We start from the raw sequence: 14,453 nt of genomic DNA, 5'->3' as shown, positions 1-14,453 counted from the left end.
AAATACATTTCAATTAATATTTTGTTTTTGTCTCATTGAACTGTGCTTAAAGCTTAAATATACTCGAATGTTGTACAGTTAGAATTGTAATAAAATATATTAAAAAAAATTATATATAGTTGTAATTTATCTTCTGAATTTAATTAAATTTTTTTATTTAAAATATTATTTCCTGTTAAATCTTAAATAAATAATATAATAAATATTATTAATTCTGCAACACGAGTAAAAATATATACTTAGTAAAAGCATAATTAGGTTAATAGAATCTTAAGATGGAATATTTAGTTTAGGATATTGTTATTTTTTCCAAATGTACATTCTGCTATATTAATTGCTTTAAATTAACTTCTACATAAAATAACTTTTTGAAGTGTTTGTTTATTATCAAATATCAGTTTTAATTTAATGCATTATATTATATATATATATATGTGTGTGTGTGTGTGTGTGTGTGTGTGTGTGTGTGTGTGTGTGTGTGTATGTGTGTGTGTGTGTGTGTAAGTTTTCATCGAATAAATACATAATTTTTATATACATTCTAAATTTAAATACAAATTTGAATTTGCATAGATTATTAAAATCATCTAAAAAAATAATGTAAGTAACAACTAGTTAAATATAAGATCATAATAAATAATTCATAATACTCATTAATACCATCATTGACACCTCACAAAATTGAAATCATTGGAATCAAAAAACTGCTCTGTTCATGTATTCATTAATTGTACTGTGTACTTATAATTATACTATTTAAGCAGATTTCAAAGTGTGGAAAAACAATAAAGAATAATAATTACTCAATCTCAGTGGTCCTTCTACTTTACCTCACAGAGAAGCTTTTTAAATTTTATATCATAACATATCATTATTATGCAAGTACCAAGTATCAAACTCTCATAATCTATCTCAATACATCAAACATTAATAGATCCAAATAAAGTTTTAGAAAAAATATATTTTCAAATTTTCTCATTATTTTTTTCGCGATTGTAAACAAGTCTACAAATATAAATTATTAATAGCTTCACATATCTATAGACCCTCCGCATTTCATTCAGTCTTACGATTGGAAAAATTGTAAAAAATATAAAATAAAATAATGGATGGATATGTTTCTTTTTAAAGAAAAAAAATCACTTACCTATTCATTCTAACTACTGTTTACCTCATATGGCATACACTAGAAATTAACGTTTTTACTTTCATTTTTAATAATGATATATTGTGAACGTCAAAAAAAGAACTTTTTTATTATTTATGGTTTAGATGGCGATAATAGCTTGAATCACCTCTATTTTTAGATAAACCTCTTTTGCTAAAAATAAATGTACCTATAAAAACATAGCGAAAATCCATAAAATACTCAAATAAATAAATATATAAATGCATAATTCATAAACAAACGACTTGAAGAAATTGCTTTTGATGGTATAAATCAATACAATATTTACTTTATAGTCAGCCAGATCATCTCAAGTATTTTTTGCTATTAATTTTATAAAATATTTTTACATTTTTATATATAAGATTTCAAAAGTTTACTTTAAACCCAACTTACAAACAATTAACTTTTATAATTGTAAATATATATAACGAAAAATATATATTACAAAATTTAAGTTATATGCTAAGTTTAGATTTAAAACTTATAAACGGTAAAATAAACATTTAAATATAATTGAGTCACATTTTTCTCAATATTTAATTTTATGAGATTTTAAATTAATTTTATTCTGCCAGCTTTATTTATTTTAATTAACTTAAGTTAAGATAGATTTTTTTTTCTTGTTGCATTTTAGTAAATTGAATTAATTTCGTTTAAATTGTAAACAATTATTATACCACATAAAAGTGCCTATACATGTTTTTTATTTGAAGAATAGTTAGAGTAATATTATTACTTTTGACTAAAATATTACCATATTAATAATTTTATACCTAAATAAATGTTCAGTTTATTAATAATATTCACATATTAAAATAAAAAAATAACATAAAAATATTTTTACTATCAAAATCAGCAATAAGTTTATTTTTCAAATTTAACATACTTATTTTATGAATTATTTTGTCGGTTATCGAAATAATAATTCAGTAACTATTATAGTGGCTTACTGTTACTATTCACAAGCTAAATGATAATATTGTATTATTTACCATTTAAACATTTTGGCATCCTTATATTATCAACGATAATCTGTTACCTATTATAACTATTTCGAATAATCATATCATCTATAATAATGTGCACCTTATCAACAAATCCTAGAAACTTAGATTTATCGTATTGACTTGTACGTTGTAATCTAGAAGGTCATATAATAATATATTTGGCCCACATTTTGGATCATCTCCAATTTTTCAAACGCCTCTACTACTCTCAGCTTTTGCCAAACTACCACGAAGTTTCCCATTGCGCCTGCATAAAGGCTTAAAGATACAGATCATTAAAGGATAATAAGGAAATATTATAGTTAACACAATTACAACTAAACATTATACTATTTGTTTGGAAAATAATGTAATATCTTATGTCGTAATCTGAATAATAAATATAAACACGTTCTGCACAGTAAATATGAAAACAAACCCATTAAATTATTTCTCACAAAATGATAATGTTATACTCATAGACTAACACTATGATTTTCTAGTCTGCAAAATAAAGGCACTACACAAAAATATAAAAAAATTTGTAATCTAATATTGATTTGAAGTGATATTCCATTTCTAATCCGGCTTACGTCTGAAGCTCATATAGATGCGAATCACGCCGTCGAATAATGCGTTATGAAAAAACAAATAATTTATACGAGTAAGAAAAAGTGATTACAATTTAATTTTATAAATTACTAGTTACACTATGAATAAATGACAATAGTGAATAATACTATGAATAATAATTTTGTATTAAACTAAAAATTGTATTTACAATGTAAAAATAAAACTTAATAAGCTCAAAATTGCCACCATAATGGTTTAAATGCGCCACATAATAGCCAATATCAGTCGTGATCTTACACGTACCCAAGAATAATTAAAGTGGAAGTGTGATAAATAAGTTTCTATATTAAAACAAAAAAGAAAATAGTATGTGTAAAAAAATAAAAGTTATTTCATACCGGGTGTGTATGTGGGTATCTGTATGATATTGTCTCCTAAATGTGAATCGCCCTAAGAAAAATATTAGCATATCAATTAGATTATGCTGGAGATAGTGTCATTTTTCTCCCTTTACTTTAAAAATATTGTTCAATCGTGGAGAATAAAATATTACCACTTCTTACAATGTTCACAGAATCATCTGACAGAAGAATTAATAATATATTAAACCAGGGGCGGGCAACTGGTGGCCCGCGGGTTAACATTCAACATTGTAACACTAAATTGTCAATTATTATTATAACTTTTATTTCTGTTTGAATGAACGACTGACTAACTGGAAACAGACGTGTATTTTATATGTTCATTTAATTCATTTTTTTTTTCATTTAATCACTGATTGCAGCAGTACGCCAAGAAATACATGATTATTATTTAAAGATAATATTACAAATAGTTGTTATACTGTAATTAAATGAATTCAGTTTTTATTAAATTTGAGGAAAACTGAATGAATAGGTAATAATAATAATAACAGTAATAATAATATATTTTTTAATCGTAATATGGATTCATGGGTAATGAAATCAGCGAATAAAACAAATTAAATTAATATAAATATTCTAATAAATGATAATACATCCAAAATTACTTTAATAAATAATAAAACACAAAATGAAAAATAAAAAAAATTATAAAAAAGAAGTAGTATTTTCTGTAACTGAATATTTCAATGAAAAAAAAAACATTGGATAGACAAGAGATTTTATTAACATCAATCTTTTTTAATGCACCGCATTTATGTAATAAAATTATTAGACAAACAAAAACGCATTGAAACGACTTCGGAAATTTCAACATTGATGAAAAAAACGTTCTTAAAAACATAGGAATTATTCTACATCTAAATTCAAAATAATTATGTACATACATATAAGTACTATATTTACTGTATAATAACATAGAACTAAAATGCAAGTATATAATTTAATCCACCACACATCCTTATGTTGTTTCCACCCGAAAACATAAAACAGCGCATTTGCATTCAGCATTTCAAATTTTGTATATTTATTTTTAATATTACGTAAACTGACTTACTCGTATAATCAAATATAAAGAGAAAAATATTATCTATATTTGGTTTATTATGTTATAATTTTTCGGCAAGTTATGGATATTCAAATTGTCATATTTCTCATTTTCATTACACGCTTAAAATTAAAACATTGCAAAAAAACAATCGACATAACCCAGATGTTTGCCTTAATATTTTATGAAGGTCAGTTTACTTTAATATTCTGTTTTGTATTAAAACTAATAACCAAAAAATTTAACGAAAATTCGCTATACTGTAAATCTGTAGTATAAAAATAACATATCGTATCCTCTTAAGAAATACATTTTTATAACACCAATACATTCCCTGCTTCGATCTAAATTTTAAAGAATATTAAATCATTTGTAGAACAAGAACTCTAATGTAAATATTACTTTAGAAAAAGTAACAATTACAATATAGGGCCACATTATTTATAAAATAAAAGTAGATAATTAAAAGGATTCTTAGAAGTTTTATAACTTAGGTATAGGTTTTATTTGATTTATAGAAATTATACAAAATATTAAAAGGTCAAAGCTCTTAGATCATTAATATTCACTAACATGGTCGGGGAAGATCCATGCATTTTTGTAGTATGTACGAAAAATCAGATTTTGACAAAATTTTAATTATGTTCAACTTAATAATTAAAAATCAAAATCAAATCTCAAATATTGCTCAATATTTGTTTGTTGCTAGATAAGATATAAAAAACAATTATTTTTTATCGTAATTTACTCTAATTTTTGTTATTTATACTTCCGAAATAAGATAACTAAATATTAATGGTAATAAAAATTACACAAAAATACATACTATGAATTTGAAATTAAGATCTTCTTTATTTGTGTCCTATCTGTTCACAAACAAATATTCAACAATATCTGAGATTTGATTTTAATTTTCAAGTATTAAGTTGAACATAAATAAAATTTCGTCAAGACCAGATTATTCGTAAATATTAAACTTCAACATACTACAACTTTACCAATTTTGTAATTAGAAAAAACTTTTTACACAAAAATAGTTTAAAATAAATAAATATTCTACCAGAATATATAGAAAAAAAAAATGGTGTTGCAATTTAAAAAAAAGTAATTAGTAAGTATTACGCATGCGCGTACTGTCCGAGTCAAACATTTGAAATTTGGATGAAATTATGTAGTATGGTACTCCCTTTTATTCCCCGAAAACCCCATTTCAATACTGGATCAGTAAACTGAAATTTTTAGTGGTACCTCTTAACATGAACACATAATATACCAGCATTTTCAAAAGAAGGGGGATGTTTTGTGAAGTTTTTAGTTCTATTATTTAAATTTTTGATTAAATTATTATTAGTTTTAAAAGAGATTTAATAATAAAGAAAAAAAACTTTATTATAAAATTAATTCATTCCTTGTTTCACTCAAAATCTAGTAATCGTAATAATTTAGACCACCATAATAATTTGGTTCATAAACATTTTCATTATGACTAATTTTCGAATATATTTCTTAAACTATTAAGTTTAATTATTTAATATTATTAGAGAAAATCCAACAATATGGAAAAGACAAAACCATGCAGTTGCACATCCATCATCTAATCAGAACTTTCTACCAACCATAATACTGTACACAGCAATATTTTAATAGAGGAAATATACAATTTGATTATATCAAGATGTTAGTAAAGCAACTACCTGATTCCCGCTTTCTATAATCTAGCAAATCTTATTTTTTATTCTTTATAACTATGATAATCCAATTCAAAATTACCAAAACCAAGATCACAGAATGCATTTGAAAATGAAAATTTCATCCAAATAAATAACTCCAAATTAAAAGTACTGAAGAGCTAAAAATTAACCTATCTAAAAATATATCTACATAATTTTAAATGTTTAAAAATAAAAATAATATTAATTATAAATTACTAGCATTGTAGATTTGAAAATAAAAATTATAAATTTATATTTTTTATATACCAACATAATGATAATATCGTATTTAAAATAATTATACATTAATTATAAAGTTTAAATTAGCATAAAATATTTTTATAAAATTCAACAAATTATAAGACCTAATTTACATCGAGCGTGACTAAATCATCGAGAGTATCAAGTTCACACCATTTATGCAAAGTATTCTACTATCAAGTAGATAAAAAAAAATTATAATAATAATAGAAAAAGATTTGTTCGTTTTTATTAGTATTCAGTGCACGGAGAATGCTCGAATATCGTTTGTGCTGGGATAATATATCTTAATTTATTTAAAAAAATAAAAATAAATGTTTAAAATATTAAAATGAATGGTTTGGACCGCGATAAAAATAAAATAATTTTTGGGTGGATATTTTTAAGAAAAAAATAAAACTTATAAAATTGTTAAGAAATTAATTATTATCAAATATTAATATCAAAATAAACAGTTTTTGTGGTAAAAAGAATTCTATGTAATGTAGAATATTTTCTAAATAAATATATTAATATTTGGAAACAATGAAACAATTTTTTAATAAATAAAATCCAAGAAAGCAATAAAATATTATTCACAGTGTAATTTTTTAACGATACAATTTTAAATTGTAATAATAAGTACAATAATTATTTCCTATACCTGCCGAATTCGTTAAAAGTGTAAATCTATAAAAACCAGGGTTGAAACGTTTAATACGGTATAGTATAAAACACGTATTATAAGTACGTATAAAATGTGTAAAACATATAGTATAGAACACAAAATTATATACGTTATATACTGTATAAAAATTCATTTATAGTATTTAAAGTTCAAATTAAACTATTAAACTAACAATAAAATAAGGAAACATACATTATAAATAGACAATTGTGGTGCTATTATGTATTAATAATTATCAGTATCTTATCGCAGACATATTTATAGTAAATCCATTGTACTTGGAACTTGTGATACTTATAAAATTTTCAATATTTTTATTTTTGTTGTTATTCGATTGAACACAAAAAATTAAAATAGGTTTCTGCCTTCTGTATAGTATATTATTTATATTTTATTATTACATTTCATTAGTCTGTGTCTTGTTATCGTCGCGTTCGCACGTTATTGTGTTATACACAAACACAATTTTGAATATAATTCAATATAATTTTATTATTTTGTAAGTAATTTAAAAATTCAAATAAACAAATATGACTGTTCGTCCAACACATAGTGGATGGGATGTTAATTATATACGGCACAAAGAAGAAGCAAAAGGTAAAAAACGTTAATTAGTGTATCTAATAATTACTTAAAAAATAAAATAATACAAAATCTAATATATATATATATATATATTATTAATTCATAGGTAAACAATTAGCAAAATATTTACTTTGTTCAAAAATATTGTCCAATACGAGTAAATCACGTTTATTGATGCACCGTAATACTTGCAATACTTCAAAATTATTCAAAATAGTTACAACAGGAATTAAAAAATCTACTCATTCTACTGTTACTAAAATTATCCGTAATGAAGAACCGCCAGTATTAAAAATAATGGGTAGAGCATCTTCTCCTATCTTACCAGTAGCGTTAAGTTCAACATCTGAAACTCAAACTCAAGGTAAACGTAAACATATAAATATATTTGAATCGAATTCAGAACCAGATGATCCATTTAATAATGCAAATTCATCTACTACTATGCCTAATTTAAGTTTAAATACATCCACTGTATGCTTATCGATTCCATTAGAAACTGACAATGATGTTCTTTTGATTTAACCGGTATTAAAGAAACTGCAATAGGACTTTCTAATATAATGTACAAATGTATATCTTTAGCTTTAGAAAAACACAGCACTTATATTTACACAGTAATTAGTGATAATGCGGCAAATATGATAAAAATGAGTAAACTTTATGAGTATAAAATTTAATAGGAAAACACTTATTTTTTATGTATACAAATAGTCCATACTATTAACTTAGCAACTGCAAATTTTACTTAAGAATATGAATATAAAAATATATTATATTGATATATTCTATCTGTAGCAATATTTTTTATTATTTTCTTTTTAGATAGGTACCGATTCAAAAGAGTGGAAAAAGAAAACCGCAAACAAAAATATATTTTAAATTTTTATAATTTATATATTATACATAATTTTTAACTACCTAATACGTTTTTAGTTTTTACTAAATATAAAATAGTAAGTATTTTTAATTTTTTAAGAGTGAATTTTAAAATCAAAACATATTATACGTTTTAGTCATTTTATACGTTTTATACGTGGGGTATTATACGTGTAACGTATTAAACGTTTTATACGCGTATATTATCAACCCTGATAAAAACTAAATTCGTATAATTGTAGGTTATATGTTTATGTTGAATTTTAAGGTGGCTCTTAACGAAAATATTCATAGAGTTATGTACCCAATATCTATTTTAAGAAAAATATCGACTATGAAAAGTAAATTGATTTCTTGATTAGTAAATTTATTCAGCAAAATTCAAAAAAAAATTTGGTTTTTTAGTTTATTCGTAATAATTCTAATAATTATTCACTTTTAATTTCTCCTTAAAATTAACAATAAATTCTTAGATATTGACAAAAAATTTTATAAAATTTAATTGATTTTACTAAATTATTTTAGATGTTTCAATAACCTAGAGCCTCTAATAAACTTACTTATTTCAATCTTATCGAAATTCCAAAAACCCATAACTGAATTGTTAATCAAATATTGGGTATGTTATTAAGTATAAGTATATTTAGTAATTGATAATCGAAAAAATGAATTATAAATAATAAATCTTTAATTTATCAAAATGGTTCACATATAACTATTTTCGTGATCCCAGTCCACTTACACGTATATCAATATACCCTAAAATCTATATTCGGAAAATTATATAGAAGTATAATATTAAATAATGCATTATAAATAAATCAATACGAATAAATATAATAGAAATATAAATAAGTCATATTTCAAACCTCCATATTAACTAACACTACTGTTGAAAACTATTTTAAACTGTTTTTTATTTACATAAATCAATTAATAAATAGCCATTTTTATCTAGAATTTTTTAATGTTTTTTTAATTATCCTGTTAGGTTTTTATTATTAATTTATATTAGAAATGTTATGCAAAAAATACTTATAATTTACCATTTAAAATATATTTGTATATAGCAATTGACAGAATTTCCTTAAATGAGAAATACATACCATCTAAATACTATTACATGGAGTTTAATAAATCGATGGACGCTTTTAATCAATTGATTTTCTTTGCTAAGTAAAAACACTATTTAAAATTGACCTAACCTTTAGGTTATTTACCGATATCATGTAAATTATTTCTGAGAATGCTTCAAATTTTAAATTATAAAATATTTTATCATACTTATTTTATCAAAAATGAACATAAATAAATATTATTAGTACTTAAACATATAATATTTAAAAAAAATTGTATTTCTAACAATATAAAACAAAAGTCACAACTCATAATGTATAATTGCAAATATAAATCTAGGAGAAATCTAAAAATATAAAAGTATACTCAAGTAAGTATTATTATACTTAAAATTTTAATGAACTGAATATTTTTAAAATAACGTTGTATTTTGATAAAATAGGTAACTGTGTATTCGATTAATTAGGAACTTATTGTTAAGTGCTTATAAACTACTTCTCTACTTCTTAAATAATTTGAAAATATAGGATCTACTTATTTTAATTTTTATGTTAACATTTATTTATAATTACAAATTAAATTATCTGATGTCTTACTTTCAAAGTTAATCCAGGTTCAAAGATTTATTTTGCGAATAATCCTAAAAATATGTACAATGATTTTGGCAAAATTATAAGATAGGCACAAATTTACTGGATTCATAAATATACTCACATGTAATAATTTGAAATTCTTTGAAAGTGATATAAAGTCGTCCTAACTTTATTATAGTATAAAATGAAATGATTTGGCCCTACATTAGATTTTCAAATTTTAAACTTGACATGGAAAGTTCTTAAGTAATTTCAAATTTTCAAAATACTAAATGAATACTATAATCCATAAAAAGTAATTTATTGTTTGATCAATGTTTGGAAATAGTATTAATAGTATTTACGGCTAAAAAAGTCAAAATAATTCATCAACTCAAAGATTATTTTCATAATTTTCAACTTTTTAAAAATTGAAGATATTACGGTACCTTAAGACATTCAAAGGAAAACGATTCCACTAAATCTTTATGAATAATTTTACATTACAATAAATAATGTATAAATAATACATAGTATAATATCAGCGTTACATATCACCCGTACACGTATGTATATATGGTAATATACCATGGTATACTATATATAGTATATTTATTATATACAGTGGCGTATTTTCAATTTTTTTGTGAAAGGGCTTTCCAACTTTTCTAAAAAAATAAGTGATTTATAATATAAAAAAAATACAAATAAGATATAAATCAATAAATATATTATTATTATACAAGCATTAGAACCACATGATATAAATTAATATTCTCTTTCTCTGTACCTTCGTAGCAAGTCATTTATGACTTTGAACCTTTTTTTTTTTTTCTGGAACGGGGAGTTAAGACCCAGAAACCCCTTCCCGTGTGCGTGGTATACAATATACCACTGTATATATAGATGATATTAAACATTATGGTTTTATACTAGGTACTATTTATTCCCAAAACATTAGATGTTACATGCTCGACATCACAAGCTATGTTTTCATAGCATAATTTACTTTTATAAGCTGCCTAATTTCTCAAAAATTCTCATTTTTTTAGACAAATAGCTATATATAACGAGAGCTTTAAAAAAAATTTTCCCCTGAAAAATGACTGCTGAACTTACGTACTAACTAGGAAATACGGCACTAGGTCATAAAAATATTTTGAAAAAAAATCGGTAACAGTCATTAAAATGGTTAATAACATCTTATTATATATATTGAGTATACATTCTTCGTGTTTATAATACTACTACTATTATTTATTTCCATCACTACTAATTATTAAATAATAAAATAGGTTTTTATAAAATATATTTATATTAAATAAATTAAATCGTTAAATATATTATAATTTGAAAAATAAATGAAATAATCTAAACATAAACTTAATTTATTTGAAAAGAACTGCCAAACTGAGCTACAAATATTATTTTTTCAATTTCGGCCATAGTTCTTTGTCTTATGATTAAAAACAGTACACTGTAAGTTACTCATTCATTAAATATTAATTCAAATGGTTTTTTTAACATAATGCAACCACTTCAAAACGTTATACAATCCGTACTATCATTGTAACGTATTATTACCACGCTGTTCTCTTAGAATATTTTACATCTATATTTCTATTGTATTTCAACTGTAAATTTGTAGATATGTAAAATCAAACTAGCTAAAATAAAAAATGCCGTGGGAAAATATTTTTTGACGATATTTAGGCCACAAGTGAAAAAAATTTCGGATGTCATAATATTATATGCCCTCTGAGATATTGATTCATGTTAGCGTGCTACGGCGACGGCGACGGCGGTTAAATGTAAAGTTGCGTGCCGGGTTCAACTGCAGTTGAAGTTTTTATTTTAATTCCATTTTTTACTTTATAACCCAATGGCCGCTCGGCAACCACGTGTGTTTGTTAAATTTCTACAGCAAAAAAAACCAACGTTTATTCCGCGCTTATAAGTTCAAAATAACGACACAATTTATTCTGGTATTATTTCGCCTATGCAAGTATCAAATCAAATCAAACCGTATTCATAACGATTACGACGATGGCAATAGTGACACAATGAATATTTTAAGGAATATTTTCTGGGTGACAAAAAAATTTCTAGGCATATAATCAAAACAGATAAAATCAACATAAACAAACTATAGAAAACCTATAAGAAAAAAAAATGTTATTGTTAGAAACCAGTATTAAAAAGTTTTTCAAACCTTAGAAATACCATCATACCATCCAAACTCGTAATGTTGTATATAATACAATATCGTATGGTTTTTATCGGTTTTCTATTGTAAATATTCTGATAATCAATATAATTAATGTTTCAACTTCAAATCGTCAAATGAAATGATAAACGAATAATAAAATCAAGCATAATAAATGACTACTAAATAAAATTATAAAATAATTAAAAATATCTTAATTTTTTGCCAAAATATTGTTGTCGTCCAGTAATTAAAGATATCATCGATCAGGCAATAAAAAATATTTACTAGGCAATAATTATGTAGCCCAATATATTAGTTAAAATATGCACTGCAGTGACTTATTCTAGTACATATTTCAACTAGCTGCCAACGAATACTTCTTTGGTATAAATATTTTATCGGTATTATATAGTATTAATAATATATATAATACAATGGAAACGAAAACAAAATAAACAAATAATACGCAGATACCAGCGTAAACTTAAATAAATAAATTTAAAATCAACATTTGGCAGCCCTATATACTCTTTAATAAAATTAAAATTTAATAAAACTAATTTTAGTATTTTTATTTCCTTTGTGCTTTTTTTAACAATATTGAATATGCGAACTTTCGTCCATTAAAACTTAAAATAAATATTTTTACTTATCATTAAATATATTTAAAGGGAAGCAATACGTTGTAAACAAATAACGTTGAACTGTTAATGTGAAATAGTAGGTCCATCGTTCTTAGAATTCATTAAACGAATTCGAGAAATCACAATAGCTTTTTCCATATATCATCTATTTTTGGGACTACAATTTACACTTGAGTAACAATGAGGGTAGTTAGTACTAAGACATCCAAGCTCAGTGGTCAGCAGATTATAAAAAAAAAAATTGTTCACATTGAACCGGTTCATTGGACATCATGGTTTTAAAACGTATTATTAAAACAACAACAGCTCTTTCCAACGAATACGAATTTCCTAACCCTGTCCTAGCTGTTGGAACTTACACGCTCCCGCGGTAAACGAAAAACCAACCAGTAATAACTACACTGACATAAATATAATACCCATGATTTATTATTATCTACGAGCGCTACAGTACACGTACACACACCGACGACGAAAAAAAACAACGCGCGTATGCAACTCATACAGATTTTATCCGTCACAGACATGTTTTGGGTCAATCTAATATTTATTATCAAACGTCCGGCGGTCAAAATACAACAAGATTACGGTACCGGAAACGGTTCGGTAAAAACACTCGTCCATACCTCGGCGGCCCTCGACGGGGGCGATGGTCGACGGAGACGTAGCGGCCGTCTGGTAACCGGCAGCGGCAGCGGCTAACGCGTAGTTGGGCGTCGCGGACATGGACACCGGCGGCACGTTGACGGGATCGCAGCACTCGCGTTCCGGGTACTCGCTGGCCACCGCGGTGCCGGCCGTCGCGGCCATCAACAGCCACGCGGCCACGAACATGGTTTGCGATATCGGCTTACCAGTAGTACCGCGGTAGCGGACGGACGGTGTGACGATCCATGTGACGTGAAGCGGTCACGGTCTTGTTCGGTCGTCACCGAAGTTCGAGTCGTATTTTATCTCACACCTTCATGGAGGCCAACCGTGACAATCGGACGGCGGGAACGGGGACGAGTCGCTTAGATAACGATATCCCGAGCACTACGGTACGTTATTGGTTCAAACGTCGCAAGTTACACAACGAGCTGGGTCACGTGACACGTAAAACCCATGCGTTTAGTCGGTTGTTAGGCCGGGCACGTGCGCAAGGCGCCGAGAAACGTTTTGAGAATAGAAAAAAAAAAAACCAGAGAAAATGAACACCGATGAACAAGAATATTAAAAACGGAAACGAATGATGGTATTACAACACGACGCGACCCCGTCCCCTGAACCCGCGCGGACGGCACGTCACACGGTACGTTTATCGCGCACGGCGCCCAAAGTACGACTGAAAAAAGTTCCGCGGTGCTTTCGGCGGAGTGCGGAAATATCGTACTCACGCGCACGCGCACGCACAGCGATCATGCCGTCCCCCGCACGCGCACGCAACCCGATACATACACACATGCCCAAACGTACACCCGCACACGTGCGTGCGCGGGTATCACGACAGCACAAACGTTTCGGCGTGTGCGCGTTTCGCGTCACTAACGGGGGGGGGGGGGGGGAAAGGGGGGCACCGTCTCGTCCTAGGCTCGGCGGGGGCGTTGTTGGTCGCATTGACGGTGGTGCCCGTGCGGAAGGAGAGCAGGGTGATCCATTTAACACACG

At 26.5% G+C, this 14,453-nt stretch overlaps 1 protein-coding gene across 1 annotated transcript in view; it reads right to left on the bottom strand.

Annotated features, from left to right (window-relative positions):
* Positions 1 to 14,113, bottom strand: part of LOC112691756 — a 104,989-nt gene extending 90,876 nt beyond the window's left edge. Inside the window, exon 1 of the mRNA XM_025566147.1 lies at positions 13,433 to 14,113. Coding sequence (XP_025421932.1) covers positions 13,433 to 13,640 — 208 coding nt within the window. The 5' untranslated portion in view covers positions 13,641 to 14,113. The remainder of the gene's footprint in view (positions 1 to 13,432) is intronic.
* Between the last annotated feature and the right edge of the window lie 340 nt (positions 14,114 to 14,453).

Source organism: Sipha flava, unplaced genomic scaffold (genome assembly GCF_003268045.1).
Source record: "Sipha flava isolate LNK unplaced genomic scaffold, YSA_version1 66_pilon_pilon, whole genome shotgun sequence".
NCBI classification, from domain to species: Eukaryota; Metazoa; Arthropoda; class Insecta; order Hemiptera; family Aphididae; genus Sipha; species Sipha flava.
Note: the sequence above shows the minus strand (reverse complement) of the source record. Positions and strands in the feature narration are given on the sequence as shown.